Source organism: Copadichromis virginalis, linkage group LG10, assembly GCF_057382275.1.
Source record: "Copadichromis virginalis isolate Kocher_CV1m ecotype Utaka linkage group LG10, C_Virginalis_male_GT1.1, whole genome shotgun sequence".
NCBI lineage: Eukaryota > Metazoa > Chordata > Actinopteri > Cichliformes > Cichlidae > Copadichromis > Copadichromis virginalis.
Window position 1 is genome coordinate 31,504,718 of NC_140627.1, and position 18,969 is coordinate 31,523,686.

General features: G+C 39.0%; 1 protein-coding gene across 1 annotated transcript in view; it reads right to left on the reverse strand.

Moving 5' to 3' along the window:
* LOC146700804 (polypeptide N-acetylgalactosaminyltransferase 10-like) overlaps nt 1-18,969 on the reverse strand; it is a 90,108-nt gene that overhangs the window by 58,877 nt on the left and 12,262 nt on the right. Inside the window, exons 2-3 of the mRNA XM_085471049.1 lie at nt 6,005-6,107; nt 1,362-1,500 (exon numbers count right to left, since the gene is read on the reverse strand). Of these exons, the coding sequence (XP_085327175.1) occupies nt 1,362-1,500; nt 6,005-6,107 (242 nt within the window). The remainder of the gene's footprint in view (nt 1-1,361; nt 1,501-6,004; nt 6,108-18,969) is intronic.

The window sequence follows — 18,969 nt, forward strand, 5'->3', positions numbered from 1 at the left end:
GGGTACAGGTGTGTCTGTCTGATTGGTCACACAGGAGTGATGAATGATGGCAGCCAGTTGGAGCAACACCAGTAATCAATGACACTCCTTCATTTAAGATATTACCATGCTAATAATTCAATTACAGCCCCACGAAACCAAGATGACTGCAGCAGCTGTCATGTAAACACCTGAAGTTTTTATGACCTTCCTAAATCTAAACACACTTCAAACATAGTGATTTCAAATCGGAAGAGAGTGTTCATAGGTATGAAAGTAACTGTGAATAGTATCAGACTAAATGTGGTTGCTCAGAATACAGAATAAGTACCTGTGTAAGGTGTACCTTTACTCGTTCTTTCTTTGTGTAGATCCACACCAGTTGGATTTGGAAATAAAGTGCATACTTGCATAAGAAATTAGCTTACTATGCGGGGATGTTTTGTGATGATAGATTCACGTTTAGTATAAGCAGGAAAACACAGGTCATCACAAGAGATGTGGCAGGTCAAGGAAAGAACGGCTTCTACAAACACTAAAAGAAAGAAACAGTCCTTGTGGAAAGCAGCTTTGAAAGCTTCCTTTCAAAGCTGCTTTCCACATGAAGGAGGAGGAAGGGTCAAGAGTCAGTGGAAAGTTCTCGTCAGGTAAAAGCAAAGCTGTGATTAAAGGTCTTTCACAATGCCAGTCTATGCTTGAAGGAAGCACACAGTTCACAGGAGTCTGGACAGGTTCTTGTTTCTTTCTCTCTCTTTTTTTAAATTCCACTTTTTTCTTGGTGTACCAAAGCCCCAGAAGTAATCCCTGACAAACACTAAACCAAACATGCTCCCTGTGACCTGCTGTTCCTGAGAAGATGAATTGATTCTTTGGGCTTTATTAAATAGGTCAAAATGTTGGCTTCTTATAAACACTTCTGGCGAGACACCAGTTCAAATAATCCATGCAGTGGCATCTGTCATATCTAATCGTAGACATGCATGTCAGTAACACATAATCATTTTCAGGCTCCTCTTGGACTTGAAGGCATTATAAAATGGAGGAAAAAACACATTATGTTCAAAATTGTTCTTCATTTTCCAAAGTTTCATTGTAGATTTGATACAAGAGGCCCACAAGGTGAGTAATGAGGGCACACATGCTGATTTAACTCTGAACAATTTAGCCTTCAATTCTAAAAGAAAATATTGCTTGCTTTTGCTTATTTTCAGAACCCAGTCTAAAAGAAATGGACATTCATGGAAAAACAACATTTGAATGGAGAGGATGACTACATCAGAAATCCAAAGTATTCAATAAAAACTCAGAAGATTCGATTTCTGGCTTTGGAGTGCATCCATTTACCTGAAGTGCACACAGACACACACAGACACGCAACTCACTTTTCATGGCGGATGTCAGGGAGAGAGCGGTTGAGAGAGATTCGGTCGCTGACATAAATGTTGAAGCCGTTTTCCCTGTAGGCTTGGTCGACTCTGTCATTTTCTGTCAGAGGGAACGGCTTCCCCTGCTCACCATTACCTATCAAACACACATGTATAGGTCAACAAATAAAGAGAAGAAAAAATAACACATTAAAAACGAAAACACCACAAACACAGAAGAGAAGTCCAACTCGGTACCTCGAACATGAAACCTCTCAAACAGTTAGCAACCAATTCAGCACATACCTGTCACTCAAAGTGTCCATGTCCAAGTCATAACTTTTCATTTTAAAGGATAAGTTGTTTTTTTTAACCTCCTAAGACCCGAACTCTTCCACGGCATGCACTTTTAATTTCTCTTTGATATTTGGGCTGATTGGGACCTGATGAATGTAAAAACAAAGCATTACCAGATTTTTTTTTTACCTAACTTTTGTTTCTAAGAAAAATGAGAGCTACATATGAGGATATTCGTTTAAAATTTCGATAGAACAGTAGCAGTATAATGTCCTCGTAAGTGGATATCAGGCCCTTGTAGAGCAAAATTGAGTATTTTGGTCTAAATAACCCAAAATGTGATGTCCACATATGTGGACGCCAGGTCCTAGGAGGTTAAAATATCATGCACAGTTGACATAAAAAGGGGAGATTTTTTCTAACAATCAAAATCACCTTTTATAAGATCTAACTAGGCTGTAAACATGTTTATTTCTGCTTTCAAGTTCAGCATTTTAATATATGGTTCTCTAAGACTGGACTTACTTTTGCAGCTAGCCTCAAGTGGTCGTTTAAGTACTTCCAAAATTTAAGTTGTCAAGGTTTATATTTGAAGAATATACATCACTATAGGATTGAGATCTATAAGGTCTATTTATTAATATATATGAGGTACGCAACTCTGAAAGATATTCTTAATAGATAACCAGAACTGTGTTGTTTCTTTGGCTTTAAAGGAGGTTTTTTTCCCTGTTTCTTGGTTATTCAAATCATTTGAATAACAAACATATATGTATATATGCACACACACACTTGTATTTTTTTTTCAACACTTGATTTTCCAGCTTGTAACAATAATGTCTGTCTATGTCAGTGTTATCATTTATGTTGTTGAACAACTAGGACAAACAAGTATATATTTGTGTATTAAAGAAAGTAGATTAATATCAGACATGAAGGTAAAAATCAAAGTGTTTAACACTTTGCAAAGTATTAAAACTTGAACTAAATTTTTAATATTGATGGGAAGACAGCAAGATGTGCTAAAGCTTAAGCCCACACGAAGAACCTAGCAGCTACATTTAAAAAATGATTTGGTACAAGTGAATTCAGAATTACAGTCATCAAAATATAAATAAATGGTAAGCATAATCATTGCATTCGTCTTAGCCTGAAATATACTCAAACCAGGCTCAGCAATCCTGCATAATTAAAAAAACAAAAAACAAACCAAAAACACACATGAGAAATATTCTGCAGTGTCTATTCGTATCTTTCTGCAGAAAATACTTTCTTGCATTTTGGGGACTAAAGTGGCAGAACTACCTAAATAAAACTGTAGAAATTATCTGCCATCCAAACATAAAGAAATGTACAGCATTTTCTGAATGTCATCTGTACAGCAGTGATAAGGTTTACTATATCATATTCACCATATTATATGCCCAAGGCATAATGTTTGCAAAGTAAACAAAAGAAGAAAGAACATCGGCACAAAAGTCAAACAGGAAAAAAAAATACAGATTCAGCCTCAGAAAGCATCATATTCAGCAGAAATCCACTGAGATCCAACAGTATCTACAGTCATATTGCATTAGGCTTTCCATCTACTCCTCATCAAGTTTGAAAAAATCGTTTTAGCTAAAGTTGTTTGGAGAGCAAGGAGTTTGGATTGATTCAATTCAATTTAAATTCATTTAAATTCAATTAAATGGTAGAAATGGGGATGACATTTGTTCTGTTGCACCTAATTATTCATACTGATGATGTTAGCACCTTGAGTGAAGTGAGTGAAGAAGCACGTAGCCGACATTTATTCAGCATAACTTGGGTCTGCAAAGAAAAATGCAACTCTAACTTGCTGAATCATTTCCAGACGTGGACACTCTCCTCATATTTCATTGTTTATAATTTAAAGAATTTCCAAAGTATGAGAAAAATGCATATTTTCGCCTTGTGTGTTCCCACGTAATAGTCTTCAATTTGAATATAATTAGTTCATGGCTGTTGTGTTAACAAGGTGCAACAAGCTGTCAATATCGGCTAATCAGTTAATTGTTTAGAGTATGACACATCAAGTGTTTGTACAGTAACTATATAATACATATATTCAGCACATAGTTCAGATGTTTGACATGAACACATACTTGTGTGCCTAATCGTATTCTGTAATCTTTATCAATGCACAAACATTGTGAAGCTTAAGCTCATATCAAAAGTGCATCAAATTACACTGTGCTGCTTGTTTCATTAGCCACTTATCAATGCTCTCCACAAAAATATACACACAGGCGCACAGACGCTCTATAGTCAGAGAAGAGCAACAAATTAAACTGAACTGCCTTGTTCCATTAGGCAGAAATGATCTCTCTATATTCCTGAAGGTAACAACTGTGGAAAATAACTCCTCACTTTAATGGCTCATTTCAGCGATAAACCCTCTTCTACCTAGTTCTGTACTTTTCCCGGTTATTAGAAAGATCTTTGAAATTGGGATTTCTAGCCTTCCTCAGGCAAATACAAACCACACAGAGACAAATTATTTTTTAATATTTTTTGGGGGGTTGTTTTGTGTGGTCTTTCTGGCATCAGATTTATCGTTTTCATTACTTTCATTATGTTAGCAAATACAGTCACTCAGCTGATCATGGGTCTGCGCTAAGGAGAAGAAGCAAAAAGAAGAAATAGATGGAAGAAAATTGGAAGTGTATTATTCTCTGTTTTAATATTGGTCTTTATTTATTGAGAATTTACATATGAGCTGAAAAAAAAAAAGAGCGTGAATGAGTGACTTGAATGCAATAATGTCAAGCATTGATTGCAAACACTCTGAAGGGTTTCCATTGTATAAGAAGCTTTAATGTGCCCTCCTAAATTGTGCACATATAAGAAGAGGACATTCATGGGGTTCACTAATGTTGCTTGCAGAACAAGGCACATGAAAGGTTTGAAAATCATCTGTTGGATCTCTTCTTAGGGTACAGTATATCCAAGGACTTTAAGATCTTTTGGTCATGTTCAAGAGTTATGGGAAGGTGGAGCATGAGATGTAGTGTCAGCAATGACACAGGCGCTGTAGTGGTCATTAAGATTATAGGAGAGTTGAGCTGAAAAGCAAAGCTTTTGTTTTGTAAATCTACATTTAAACTATATGTAGTAATGAGCTATGGTTAGTGGCCAAAACAATGATATCCAGGATCTCAAATTTCCTCTCTAAGACATCTGGGCTAAGCCTTAGAAATAGTGTGAAGAGTTCAGACACCAAAAGAGAGTAAAGTTGGTTCAGCCTGAACCAACTGAGATCTAATCTAATCACGGTGCCTCCTGAGCACCTTCCTGTGAAGGTTTTCTGGGGATACCTAGCTGAGAGAAAATCTAAGGTAGACCCAGAACTCACCGAGGGGATTATTTATCTCATCTAGCCTGAGAGCATCTCAAGCATTCTCCAGGAGGGACTGAAAAGCCCTGATGGGAAGAAGGATATCTGCAAACCTTTCTTAGCCTGCAATTTCATACCCGACTTTGCATAAACCGAAGAAAAAAAAACCAGATATAATTAATCTTTTCTTGATCAATATGAAGCACCACATGTCTGTAGGCCAACCAGCTCGAATAAATCACACACACTTGATAATAGGGATGCTGTGCTTTTCTGAGGGACGAACTTAACTGATCTAGCTCCCACGTTTTCTTTTCATGCCCATATTATACATCAGATTGCACCTTTATGTCATTCTTTCCTTAAAAATATGAAAGTGCAAGGATTTTCTATTCATTAAAGCTTCAGAATGTATAGACATTTTCCTCAGTGTTAGAACCGTATCAACAATGGCATGTATGAGTTTTAAGCTTGTAGACTAGATGTTTGAAGGTTAACCAGATGCATCTGAGATGTTAGGATGTTTACATTTGTCTTTATTATCAATGCTGTTTTCTCCAAGCTGTTGAAGAGCATCACTGTCTATTGAGAAAATTAATGACTCATTAAATCTTTAAACAAGGGTACCTGAAAAAGCTGAACTCACTTTGCATATTTCTAATTTCTCTATATGCTTTAATGTGGTAGTTCAAACAAGGCTCAAACAACTAATTTTCTTCCATAATAACTACAATGTAATTCTATAAAAAGATTTCAAAAGGGATGATAATCTATGTTTCCCACTCGAGGTCTTGTTGTACAAGATTAACTGTGTTTAATAATGAACTCAGAACAGCACTTAGAGCATTGATTCGCACTGGTTCTGAGAATGAGTGAGAAATCCACTTCGAGGGAATTAAGAGAAAAGCAGCACAACTTTAGAGTTTTAGTGTATGTGTGTGGCCTTCTGCTAAAACAGAGCAGATGTTCTGAAAAACAGCAGCATCAGCAAAAAGTTTGTACCTACCCATGCGTGCAGCATCTCTCCTTATTGCCTCGTAGTCGTGCCAGTCGATCCGCCGCACACCGTCAAGTCCCACCTGAGTGACCTTACGCAGCTGGTTCAACCACTGCAGTGGTACAAAAAAACATAAAAGCCTTTAAGACTTGCGTCACAACTTTTCAGCTAAACTTACCATGTGGATGTCAAGTTTTTATCACTTACAAATGGCTCCAATGATGGATCTTTCCTCAAAATCATTACACAAGTATTCCAAATGAACGTCATTCAAGAAAGCTTGCTGAAGCATTTTATTGTTGTCATTATGTTGATATGTTTCCATAGAAAACTGAGTGCTTTCTTAAATATAGACGCAGTGCAACTGATATTAGAGGAAGAGTGCAAAGGATGTTCACTTTATTGGATGTTAAACAGTAATATTGGTATCAAAAACTGCTTAAATACAATATATGGTTAATTCACGCTTTTTATATTACATCACACACGCACACTCTTATCACCATAAGCCATTATTTTCTACACAGAATTAAAATGCAAAAAACAGCCATTTACAAAATTCTTCCCGCGTTAGAAATGACTTCTCAGTGTCTCGAGATATTACAGGATCACAGCACAATGGTTAATCAATTAGCTCCGTGGGAGGATGCAATTAGTGAATTGTTGTTAATACAAATGATAAGTCTGACTGCATGGAGTATTATTAACCAGGCTGTTAGCTGATACCACAGCAGAGTCAGACAAACAACGATGATGAATGTACAGCTGTTCGTTTATTTCCTCTTTGCTCTTCTGCTCAGTGTTAACACAGTCAGCCAATCAGCCAATATCCTCTGTATTTCAGTAAGTATACTTTAATAATTTATCCCAAAAATGTAATATAGTATGCAATTTTACAACACCATTTTTAAACAAAGTATATAATCACAGTGGATGGACCAATTTAGACAAAAGCCCAGATGATTACAAAGGTCATGACTAAATATGACTCTCTGACCCCAAATACATGTTTGATCATCCTTAATGCCAGACTCAGATTGTTAGGGAAAAAAAATTAGTTACCAAAATCATTATGATTCATGCTCTTGGCGCTGGGAACCTGATTAGGAGTTGAACTTGGCCGGCTGTGAGACAGGGAAAAATCGGGTCATCTACTAATTGAAAGGCCAGTGGTTTGAGTCCTGGCTTCTACAGCCAATGTATCAAAGTGTCCTTGGGCAAGGTACTGAAAGCCAAAGACTGCCCTTAATGCAATATTGTATGAATTGAGTGTATGAATTTCCATCTAAATATGGCTTGTAGTGTCATGCATATTGAGTGGTCGATTAGACTAGAAAAGCACTACATAAAAGCTTATTTATCATTTATTGTCACTGAAGTTCTCCAACTTGTGGTGATGACAGGTGGAAAAACCTCAGGGAAGGTTTTCAAGTTAACTGTTTTCAACTGTTCTCTTTCCTCGGGCATCAATTAGGGCTGTTTTCTCAAAGCCGGTCGCATGAGTCATTCACCCACAAGGTGTCCGTTGGCGGCTGAGCTGGACGCATAAGGTTATGGCATTAGTGAGAGGCATCTGTCTCTTCCAAAACGTCATTTTATCAAAGTTTACACACTAACGACGAGAGACTAATCTCAACTTTTTCTCAAGAAGTTAAAGGAATTATGAGTGGGAGTGAAAATACTGTTAACATATGACATTCTGTGAAATACACAAGAAGGGGTCTCATACATTAGACCAACGAGACTAAATATCGACCACAAGATTACCAATTCCTTTATTTGTGTACAGACTTGACAGCTGAACTCTTCAGTTCTAAAATTAAATGACTGTAAAGCTTCAATTTAATGCAACAGCTCAGTCATTTCATGTGCTTTTACAATGATAATAAACTATGGTTTTTAGTGACACTGTTAGAGAGGTATTCATTTTTTTATAATACCTGTTTCCTTAGTCTTTTTTATTGAGGGTGTGGTTTGTAGCAATGTTATATCAGACTGCACATTATGAGATGTGACCAACCCATCTGCAATGCCTAATTAAGCATTCAGTGAATGTACAGCTGAGATTTAAGTGTGAATGCAAATAGAACTGCAAATTGCAGGCAAAGTGAAACGTGCTGCTAAAGCCAGAATTCGGCCAACCAACAATAATACAGAAAAAGCTAAACACAAGCTAAAGAGAAACCTGCCAAACCAAAGAAAACTACTGGAGCTACTGTTAAACACTGCCTTGTCCTTCAAGCATTATTTGAGACAGTAAATATTTGAAGCATGATAGTTCCCAGTAAACTGTATTCTCTCTTAAATTTAATACTTGTGATTAGGGCTGCACGATTAATCGTTAGAAAATCGCGATCTCGATTCATACTTATGTGCGATCTCATTTCCAAATGACAACGATTTAAAAAAAAAAAAAAGAAAAAGAAAAAAAACGACGACTGTACCGCATTTTGATCCGGGACGTAATCTGCATGAAAACAAGCGCTCACTCTTCCTGCTCAACAAATGAAAAGGGCGGAGCCTTATACCACGTGATACAGAAGCTGTGCTGTGTGATGCTAAAATTAGCAGGGGAAAAACAACGGAGAGCACGTCAGGGAAGACGAGAAAGTGACAGGAGAAAATCCGTCCCGGTCAACCACCCAAACATCAATAACGGGAACCTTATACAGCGCTTCCCTATACCCGTCGAACTCCCGCAGGCACAAAGAAATTACGGAGGCTATCACTTACCTGACCAAAGATATGGCTCCCATCAACACTGTGCAAAACGAGGGATTTAGGAAAATGATCAACATCCTAGACAAACGCTACACAGTGCCGTCCCACGACTATTTTTCTATTGTTGCACTACCTGCTCTATACACGCAGTGTCGAGCAACAGTGGAGACGGAATTTCAAGCAGTACAACATTTTGCGGCAACAACAAAACGTGAGACATTTATTGTTTTTATGTTCAGTTTCAACTGTTACGAAGTTGATGTGCAGTTAATAAGCGCTATAAATATTTATACTGGAAAAGAAAATCGTGAGAGAATCGTGATCTCAATTCTAAGCCAAAAAAAAATCGTGATTCTCATTTTATGCAAAATCGTGCAGCCCTACTCGTGATGAAAATATAGGTCCAAATCATGCTAATGAAGATGGTCTTAGCCATAGTTGAATCTGGCAATGTCTGGTGGAATCACTGTTGAAAAACCCGCAACCTGATTGTTTTTGCAATGAGGTTGTTGAATTAAAGACACCATCGCCTCCTTCCAGCTGAAGTTAATGATGGAGCACATCACTAAATTAATTTATTTAGCATCGATTTGGAGCTGCCAGCTAAAACCTCGCATTAACTTTTCTAATTGTCTCAAACTCCATCCTCATTCCTCTTTTTTGGTTCATATTTTCTCCCAGTGTGTCGTGCCAGGACCTGACAGGCAGTTAGAGTCCATCTGTGTGTTTCCCACTGAAAGGAAGCGACACTACGCTGCCCCATTTCCTTTTGATTAAAATTTCAGCACACGTCGGCGTGATATTCCACTGGGGCTTTCTGCTCTAACAAGACCTTGAAAAACAAGACAAGGAGAATGAGAAACTTTTGTAATCTGAGTCTCTGCGAGAATCTTAGTGTGACTTTGCCTAGGTGTTATGCTGTTTTTCTCAGCCTCAGCCCAGGCACACCACATAAACACATGCAAAATAAGAGACAAGATGTGGGTGAGAAGCTGATTGAGATAAACAAAAAGACAGAAAGGAATTTAAAAAAAGAAAAAAAAAAATCTATTTCTTCTTGCTCCATTTCTTCCCATATCTACCGCTTTCTCACACCTGCACGTGCACTCCAGAAGCAGATGCAGAGGACCACGCAAAGAACGAACAGCCGAGGGAATTTAAATCCCAGAAAAGCTGTCGTAATCACTCAACACAATAATGCAGGAAATGGAACTGGACACCACATTAACCCAGCTTTCTAGTGGAATATCCATTGCCTTCCCACAATAAAGGTGCACACATTTCAATTTATTTCATTTCAATTGAATATGGTTCAGTTGGAAATCACCATCATTCTGTATATGATGATGATGATGATGATGATGCGCCCACCCAGCTGCAAATACCAGACTGCAATGAGTACAGAATATTCTTGCATGAGCTGCTGGAGACAAGCCAGAAAATGAAAATAATGTACCTTTAGAAGTCAACTGCATTAAAATAAATTTCCCCTGATAGTTTGTAGGGATTTTTTTTCCTCTGGCCTGTGGTAATACACATGTAACCTGCTAATGACAAGGTCGCAATCATATTTTGCAACTGTCTATTATTAAGTTTTGATCTCTAATTGGTTTTACTGTTGATTTCATCATGTTTTGATGTTTGTTAATTATGGTTTCCTGTTTAGCATTCATTTTCATCCTAGTATATTAAGCTTCAATTCTCGTTATACCGGTTCACTTCTAATTCTTGTTTTACATTAGTGAGTTTTTATTCTTGTTTTAATTTTTTAGTGTTAGAGTTTTGAATTATGTTTCATTGACTTTAACATCTTGTCTTGAGTTTATTTCTGTCAGTGTCTGTGACGTCTTCTTTTTCTGTGTTGTGCTTTTTTCTTTTTCATTTTTGCAGCTTTACTTTAAATACCATTTCTGTCATTTATCATGTCAGTTTTACTTCCTGTCTGTCATTCTTTTCTTGATTGTTTTCACCTGTGTAATTACTTCCACCTGCATCTCATTTCTCGCCTGTTAGCCATCCTTAATCGGTTCTCATAGTGTTTGCAGTCTTCCCTTTGTCACAATCCGTTAATATATCCTCATTTTAACTTTCTGTATTAACCTAAATAAAGTCCTCTGTTTCTGCATCTTGCTTTTGGGCAACATGCATCGTGACAGCTTAGTCGACTCTTTCTTCCTACCGTCTGCTGTATATCTGACAACCAAAGGGACCATGCGGGTACTGAACATTACAGGTCAGAGAAAAGGGGAGCCCTTACTGTTTAGATTCTCTCTTGCCATCATGACAGAATCTAAATAGTACCGGACAGTCCAAAGCCACCTAATAAATCTGAATTTTCTGAGTTGGTGTTCCGAGAAAGTCAGTCAAGGGTCCCAATTTGCTTGAGCCAGAGGGTACCGCTTTGCTTTCATGGATCCTTCTATCTTTGTCGGTAAGACTCGACTGCTGCTATCCCATTGAGTCTAGGGCATCCAATGTTATCTAAGCCTGAGTGCCAACTTTAACATCATTGGCCTATCTGCTTTGTCACCAGCCGGCTGTTCAGAAGGTCTCTGCCACCTCCAGTGACGTATGCCAGCAGCATATATTCTGAGAAATTGCCCCCAGGTCGACCCTCTGAACTGCCCTTCATATAGGTCGATCCCCTGCTCTTCCTGTCCCCCTGGTTGACACCTTGAACTGCTTGTTTGCACTGTCCTGTGGCTGAGTCACCTCTCTGAACCTGCCTCTTCAACTCTCCTCCTTCCTGTTTTAGTTTTGATTACTGTTGGAGATGGAATTTTGTTATTTTTACATTCTAAGTTCTGTTGTTTAGGGTTTTTTTGTTAAGTTCACTCATGTTCTTGTATTTATTAGCTTAGTCTCTTTAGAGTCTTCTTGTTTCTTGTTGTTATGTGTCCATCTCTGTGTTAGATGTGTCCCTGTTGAATTACTTGCAGATTTATTTTGTAGCTCTCCATCCCCAGCGTTGTGCATTTAGTTTACTTATGTTCTACTTTTTCTTCATCCTTAATTAGTGTCACATGTATCTAGTTTTACCAGCATTTCCCTGATATCTGTGATTAGCCGTCAATATGTGTTTAAACCCTGATTTTGTCTGCTGGTTTTTGGATTTTATTGCCTTGGTTTTTGAACTCTTATTAAGGCTGATTTCAGAAAAATCTGTCTTTTTTTCATGCTACCAGCAAGATTCACATTTGGATGGTCTGTGCCAAACAATTACCGCTGAAGGTTTTACAACAAATGCAACACGCTACAATTAAATAGGTTGTATCATTCTACAATAGCAAAGTACGTACATTAATCTTTACAATTAAAAGTCAATTAAAAACAATTAAGTCACAATTTATAACTATATATAATAATTCTGATAGAATACGGTTACAATGCTTGATGTATCATCAATATTTTTATTGCCAACTACAAAATTAAATCCTTCTTCACCAAAACCAGTGTCTGAGCTTTATTCATCCCAAGGCTCCTAAATTACATTTTTTTAATCCTTATATTTATGACAACACAACGTCCAGTCACAACACACTGAAATCAGACATGTAGCTGTTTTCTAAAGATTCAAGTAAACCCAACCAGAACTCTCTTGTGTCTCACAGCGCCTCACCTGCTGCTAAGTAACTAAACACAACCCACAGGGATTTCTGACCTTTGCTTGCCCACGCCAACAGTTGAAAAAGATTCAGTTCAGTTGTATTTTTTAGCATCAAACGCATCAACTGCAGCCGTCTCATACAAGCTGCTATAAGTAGCTCTGTTCAAAAAGAAAAACAGTAAACACAGCTGTCTTTATTCTTCTCCGAGTTTTCGCTGCCTCCCTGCTGTGTGTGCTGCTGCTACTGTTTCTGATGGCTATCACAGAGATGAGGTTCACACTGGCACAAATACTTTTCTGCACTTTCTAACACATAATTATTCAAGGTGCAGTATAAAGTAGCAATCGACCACTGGATTAACCATAGCACTAACACGTAGCCAAGTAAAAAAAAACTGTTCTTTTTAGGCCAAAATTCACATTTTTGTTAAGAGAGGGGAAGAAAGTAAGCTACAGTGGGGCAAAAAAGTATTTAGTCAGCCACCGATTGTGCAAGTTCCCCCACCTAAAATGATGACAGAGGTCAGTAATTTGCACCAGAGGTACACTTCAACTGTGAGAGACAGAATGTGAAAAAAAAAATCCATGAATCCACATGGTAGGATTTGTAAAGAATTTATTCGTAAATTAGGGTGGAAAATAAGTATTTGGTCAATAACAAAAATACAACTCAATACTTTGTAACATAACCTTTGTTGGCAATAACAGAGGTCAAACGTTTACTATAGGTCTTTACCAGGTTTGCACACACAGTAGCTGGTATTTTGGCCCATTCCTCCATGCAGATCTTCTCGAGAGCAGTGATGTTTTGGGGCTGTCGCCGAGCAACACGGACTTTCAACTCCCGCCACAGATTTTCTATGGGGTTGAGGTCTGGAGACTGGCTAGGCCACTCCAGGACTTTCAAATGCTTCTTACGGAGCCACTCCTTTGTTGCCCGGGCCGTGTGTTTTGGATCATTGTCATGTTGGAAGACCCAGCCTCGTTTCATCTTCAAAGTTCTCACTGATGGAAGGAGGTTTTGGCTCAAAATCTCACGATACATGGCCCCATTCATTCTGTCCTTAACACGGATCAGTCGTCCTGTCCCCTTGGCAGAAAAACAGCCCCATAGCATGATGTTTCCACCCCCATGCTTCACAGTAGGTATGGTGTTCTTGGGATGCAACTCCGTATTCTTCTTCCTCCAAACACGACGAGTTGAGTTTATACCAAAAAGTTCTACTTTGGTTTCATCTGACCACATGACATTCTCCCAATCCTCTGCTGTATCATCCATGTGCTCTCTGGCAAACTTCAGACGGGCCTGGACATGCACTGGCTTCAGCAGCGGAACACGTCTGGCACTGCGGGATTTGATTCCCTGCCGTTGTAGTGTGTTACTGATGGTGACCTTTGTTACTTTGGTCCCAGCTCTCTGCAGGTCATTCACCAGGTCCCCCCGTGTGGTTCTGGGATCTTTGCTCACCGTTCTCATGATCATTTTGACCCCACGGGATGAGATCTTGCGTGGAGCCCCAGATCGAGGGAGATTATCAGTGGTCTTGTATGTCTTCCATTTTCTGATGATTGCTCCCACAGTTGATTTTTTCACACCAAGCTGCTTGCCTATTGTAGATTCACTCTTCCCAGTCTGCTGCAGGTCTACAATACTTTTCCTGGTGTCCTTCGGAAGCTCTTTGGTCTTGGCCATGGCGGAGTTTGGAGTCTGACTGTTTGAGGCTGTGGACAGGTGTCTTTTATACAGATGATGAGTTCAAACAGGTGCCATTCATACAGGTAACAGAAAAGCTTCTTACAGAAGACGTTACAGGTCTGTGAGAGCCAGAGATTTTCCTTGTTTGAGGTGACCAAATACTTATTTTCCACCCTGATTTACGAATAAATTCTTTACAAATCCTACCATGTGGATTCATGGATTTTTTTTTCACATTCTGTCTCTCACAGTTGAAGTGTACCTCTGGTGCAAATTACTGACCTCTGTCATCATTTTAGGTGAGGGAACTTGCACAATCGGTGGCTGACTAAATACTTTTTTCCCCCACTGTATTTCACATACTGCACTGCTCTCTTCATCGTGTATCTCTTACATACAGCACTTCAAACAGTGCTGTATGCTTCCCAAACACAGTTAAGTCATTACCACACATGCAATGCAGCCTTGCACTTATTTAGACATTACCCAGTGGGGGTGCATGTCAGAACAGTTTAACTCAGTCAAACCAGAAAGGAAACTGGCTTTGACCTGCCAGCTCCTTAGCACAAAGTCCATTTGATTTATGCAGCAGAACAACTTTAGACAATGTTCCAACCTTTTCTCATCACTGGTTACTTTATTTTAAAAAAAACCTCTCCTAGTCCTGCACTGGTTTGTTGTCATTTTGCAGTTTCTGCCCGAGTCCAGAAGGACCTGAGCTTTATATTTCTCTGAGAACGTTCTAACTGCCTGTGTTAACTCCCGTGTCTTCCTCTATTTCTAATGTGAGATCCTGTGGCTGAAACATGGATTATGGTGACCCTCTAATGTACTCCTAATGTGTGGAAAAACAAGTCAGTGACCTCTCCCTCACCGCACTCTCACTCACCAACTGGACTTTCCTTGTAGAATCTCCCTGTTTGGACTTCTTGTACTAATAGCTCTCTCCTCTCTTCCAGAGTCAGACCAGCTACCCAGAGTGACCTCAGAATCTCTCTATTAAACTGATAATCCAGTCTATTTGAGTCTCGTGTCTGAGGTCACCATTACAAATGGGCTGAAGTGTCCTATGACATAAATGTGGTGACTGAGTGGAAAATAAGAGACTGTAAAAGAATGACCAAATGACCAACATGACAGCTAACAGAAGCAAACTTCCACTCGAGGACGTTGAAACTGTCATTGTATGCATACATTTTAGATGTTTTTAAATCAGGATTTATTTAAACTAACCACCACGCGTACAACACAAGACTCCAGTCAAGCTGTTCTTACTTTCTTGACAGCTTTCTGGTGAGAGAGCCAATATTACATTATAATGTAAACAACAACAGGGTTCTTTGTATTTGCCCTTTAAAAAAAGAAAATCAAATTTGGTACAATGTTTTGATTTAATGTCCACTTCTGCCAAGAAACAGTGCCGACATTAATTTTACCCTCTTCTCTGCAGTCATACGACATAACAGCCCAGAATATGTACTGATATAGAAACTGGCATACTGAAAGTAATACAAACAATACCCGTGAGGTTTATTCAGATAAGACCTACCACGGTGCTCTTGAGGAAGACAGCATTCAGAGCAACAACCGTTACAGCTGATAAAAATAATAATAAAATGAACCTTGACATTCAAATCTCTTGTGCCAGACCTTTTGATTCGCAAAGTTTTCCACTGTGTTTTAATAGAAATTTTAGAAAGTACATGCGACCTCACTTCAGACCATCAGTGGCATTTTGTTCTGTCACGTGTTTCTCTGCAGAAATGTTTCGGCCCTGTGCCACACAACTTCACCAGAAGAATATAAAACATGCTTAGGTGAGTCTTTGCAGAACATGTGACATCTTGACAGTGACAGTCCAGATGCTTAGAATTAGTCTCGCATGTTCTCCCTGTGTCTGCGTGGGTTCTCTGCCTTCCTGACACAGTCCAAAGACATACGTAGGGGCTGCGTTTATTAGTGATTCTAAACTCACCATAGGTTTGAACACAAACACAGGTTTGCTGTCTGTGTCTAAAAAATAAAAAAAAAATACAGTATCACCACCACTATCTTAAAACCACTGTTATTTCTAATGGCTTTTTAAGAGCTTGGCAGTTAGACCTTGCTAAGAATTGGCAATATCTCCCTGAACTCCAGATAAATAATTTCCAACAGATTATATCGGACAGGTTTTCAGAACAAACAACACATTTTGAAATTGTAGCTGCAGCTGGCAAATTTTATTACAGATTTAAGTTCATTTCAGTTCCCTAACAGGGCTCTACACTAACTTTCTGACACAGCTGCAGGCGCACCAGCACAAAAGTTAGACGCACCCAAATCTTTCAACCGCATCGCTTAACATCGCAGTTTTACATGTGCACTTCTTTGGGGGCGGAAAATTGCTGTCCGTACAGACAATGATTAACTAACAATCTTGTGCTTGTGCTTAAAGTGCTTTGGCAATATTGTAGACAATGTTAAACGTAATCATCATCTCAGCCTCCTCTGACGACCTGTTATCTGCTGCCTGCCGCTGAAAGGCAGTGGAGAGAGGGGACACTTGGGCGGTGCATTTATCACGACATATAATATGTTTTCTGGATACACTGTCCTTTTTAAGCGTTCAAAGACTGATGGCTCCGTGTCAGAGCACTGGCTATGAATTTCGGACGGATCAGGCCTTAATGAAAAACTTATCAATGGTTCTTTTCATCTTTTCTCATTACCCATAGCTACATCCACTTATGTCGGGCCTAGGCTACTCACTAGGGCTGGGTGTCATCACTGATTTCTATAATCCATTCGATTCTGATTCACAAGGTCCCGATTTGATTCAATTTTGCCTCAGACAGTCAGAAATATTATAATTCTGATCATTTAACAGTACTGACACTTGTGAGACTTCATCAGAATTGTGAGCATCACAGCAGATGCTTTGTGTCAAAGTAACTGAGAATAAAACACAGAAAAACATGAAGGAGATTTTCCTGGCCTGGCTTTTTATATAACAGATAACCTTCAAAATATTCTGCAATTTTGCATAATTTTAAAAGGTTTTCTTCAGTATTGAACAGCAGAAATTAGGCTTTGTCCGAGGTCATTTAAGAAAAAAATAAAAAAATAAAAATTAAAAAAAAGGACAGCGGCTGACCGCGCTGTAAACAGCGGTAGACTGGTGGGTTATAAGCGAATGAATAATGCAGAAAACAGAGGTTTGAGATGCGTAGTTTGCTGCTTCTTTTGCTGGTGGTTCAGTGAATTTTGGTTGGAGAGAGACAAAACCTGCAGCGCAGAATCTAACGCAAAAAAGACGTACACACAGCGCGGACCTGGTGCATCAGAATCAGTGAGCTGTCAGCTTTCAGCCCCGACACCGTGTCCGTCTACGTGCCGTTGAGTGAGAAAGCTGATTCCGATGCATCAGGTCCACGCTCTGTGTTTACATCTTTGTGTGGAATCCATTTATCTGCTCTCATTTGCTGTTTGGTGGTCGTTGAAATTGTTTTATGAGCTTTAACCTGAGATTCTGGCAAAATACATTTATATTTAAAAGTCGATTCAGGATTTAATGAATCGATATCGCTTTATTCAAGCTACTCACCCCCATGTCATACTGTGTATGGTTGCGTGTGTGTGACAAATAAAATTTGAATTTGAATTTGAATTCTCTATCCGCCTGCACTTTCAAATGTACAGACGCACTACATGAATATCTGGACCATGACCAATCAGAGAGGTCCCGCCCCTGATTATCTCTGATTGGTTTACACCACAATAGGGGCATAATGTGTGGCTGTTGTTGACCACACGGAGACTTTGAGAGTTGCAGAGACTTTTTTTTCGTTACTCAAACAGTTGGTGGCACTGGTGCGACCTAAGATATTTTTTTTTGTCGCACCATTGAAAAAATGCCTAATGTAATTGAAAACTACTTCTCTGGCTGTTGACTGTGTCTCTCGTGTTTCCAAGTTTGCTTTAAATAGAAATCTGTGCTGAAAATAAATGGATCTAAAGTTGAATGTCCAGGGCAGAAGTTCACCATCATCACTGCTGCTGGCCAGTGTTGTAGGATGATAACTAATCAATGTGTTAGTCAGACAGACACACTACATCACTACAGAGATCTGTGTAAGAACATAAAGAACATGTCTACTGAAACCGAATCAGCAGGAAAAGGGGTAAGAGTTTTGGTATTGGAAGCTGTGAGCTTGGTTAAATATTGGAATGTCGGCCTGAGCGGGAATAAATAAATAAAAGTGTTGAAACGCAAACTAATCCATATAATCTGATGATGATTTTTCTTTTTTAGATTTAAGTTATATATTTGTCAACAATGATCAGCACACAGAACATGAAGACTTAAGCCACATATACAGTGACTGTACCAGAAGTTAACAAATGATAGGCATTCAGTCTAGAGAAACATAGTCTGGTTTGCTGGAGGTAAGTTTTCTAAAGCCCATGTATAGGAATTTATTTTATTTATGTATTAATCACATTATTTTATTGTATGATGCCTTGGTGCTACTGGATTTAAACATATTTCACACTCATACTGCAAGACAAATGGTGGGGGTGTAGTAAGGAAGTTGGGGGAAGCAGACCACTCCCCAGGAAGAGTCTTTTGTCTCTTTGAGGACTCTGGGAGGTAGCAAGGGAGTGTGAACCTTAAGGTGTGAAACAGCTGTGTACTGCCTTTTGTTCCTGGAGAAGGTATTTAACTGAGAACCATGTTAGGCTCAGGAAGACTCTGCTGACCGTCTGCCCCGCGGTCATGCAGGCTCTCCACCAAGCTTGGTTTTTCTCTTCTTTGTGTTTTGATTAATGAGTCTTAGCTACTGCTCACCGCTCGTCTGCAGGCTTTATTTAATGGAAAACGTCCACAACACCCAACAGCCACTTATTTTACTTTATTTACTCTTAAAAATTCACAGTCTGGTTCCCACAGTGGATGTATTTGTCCTG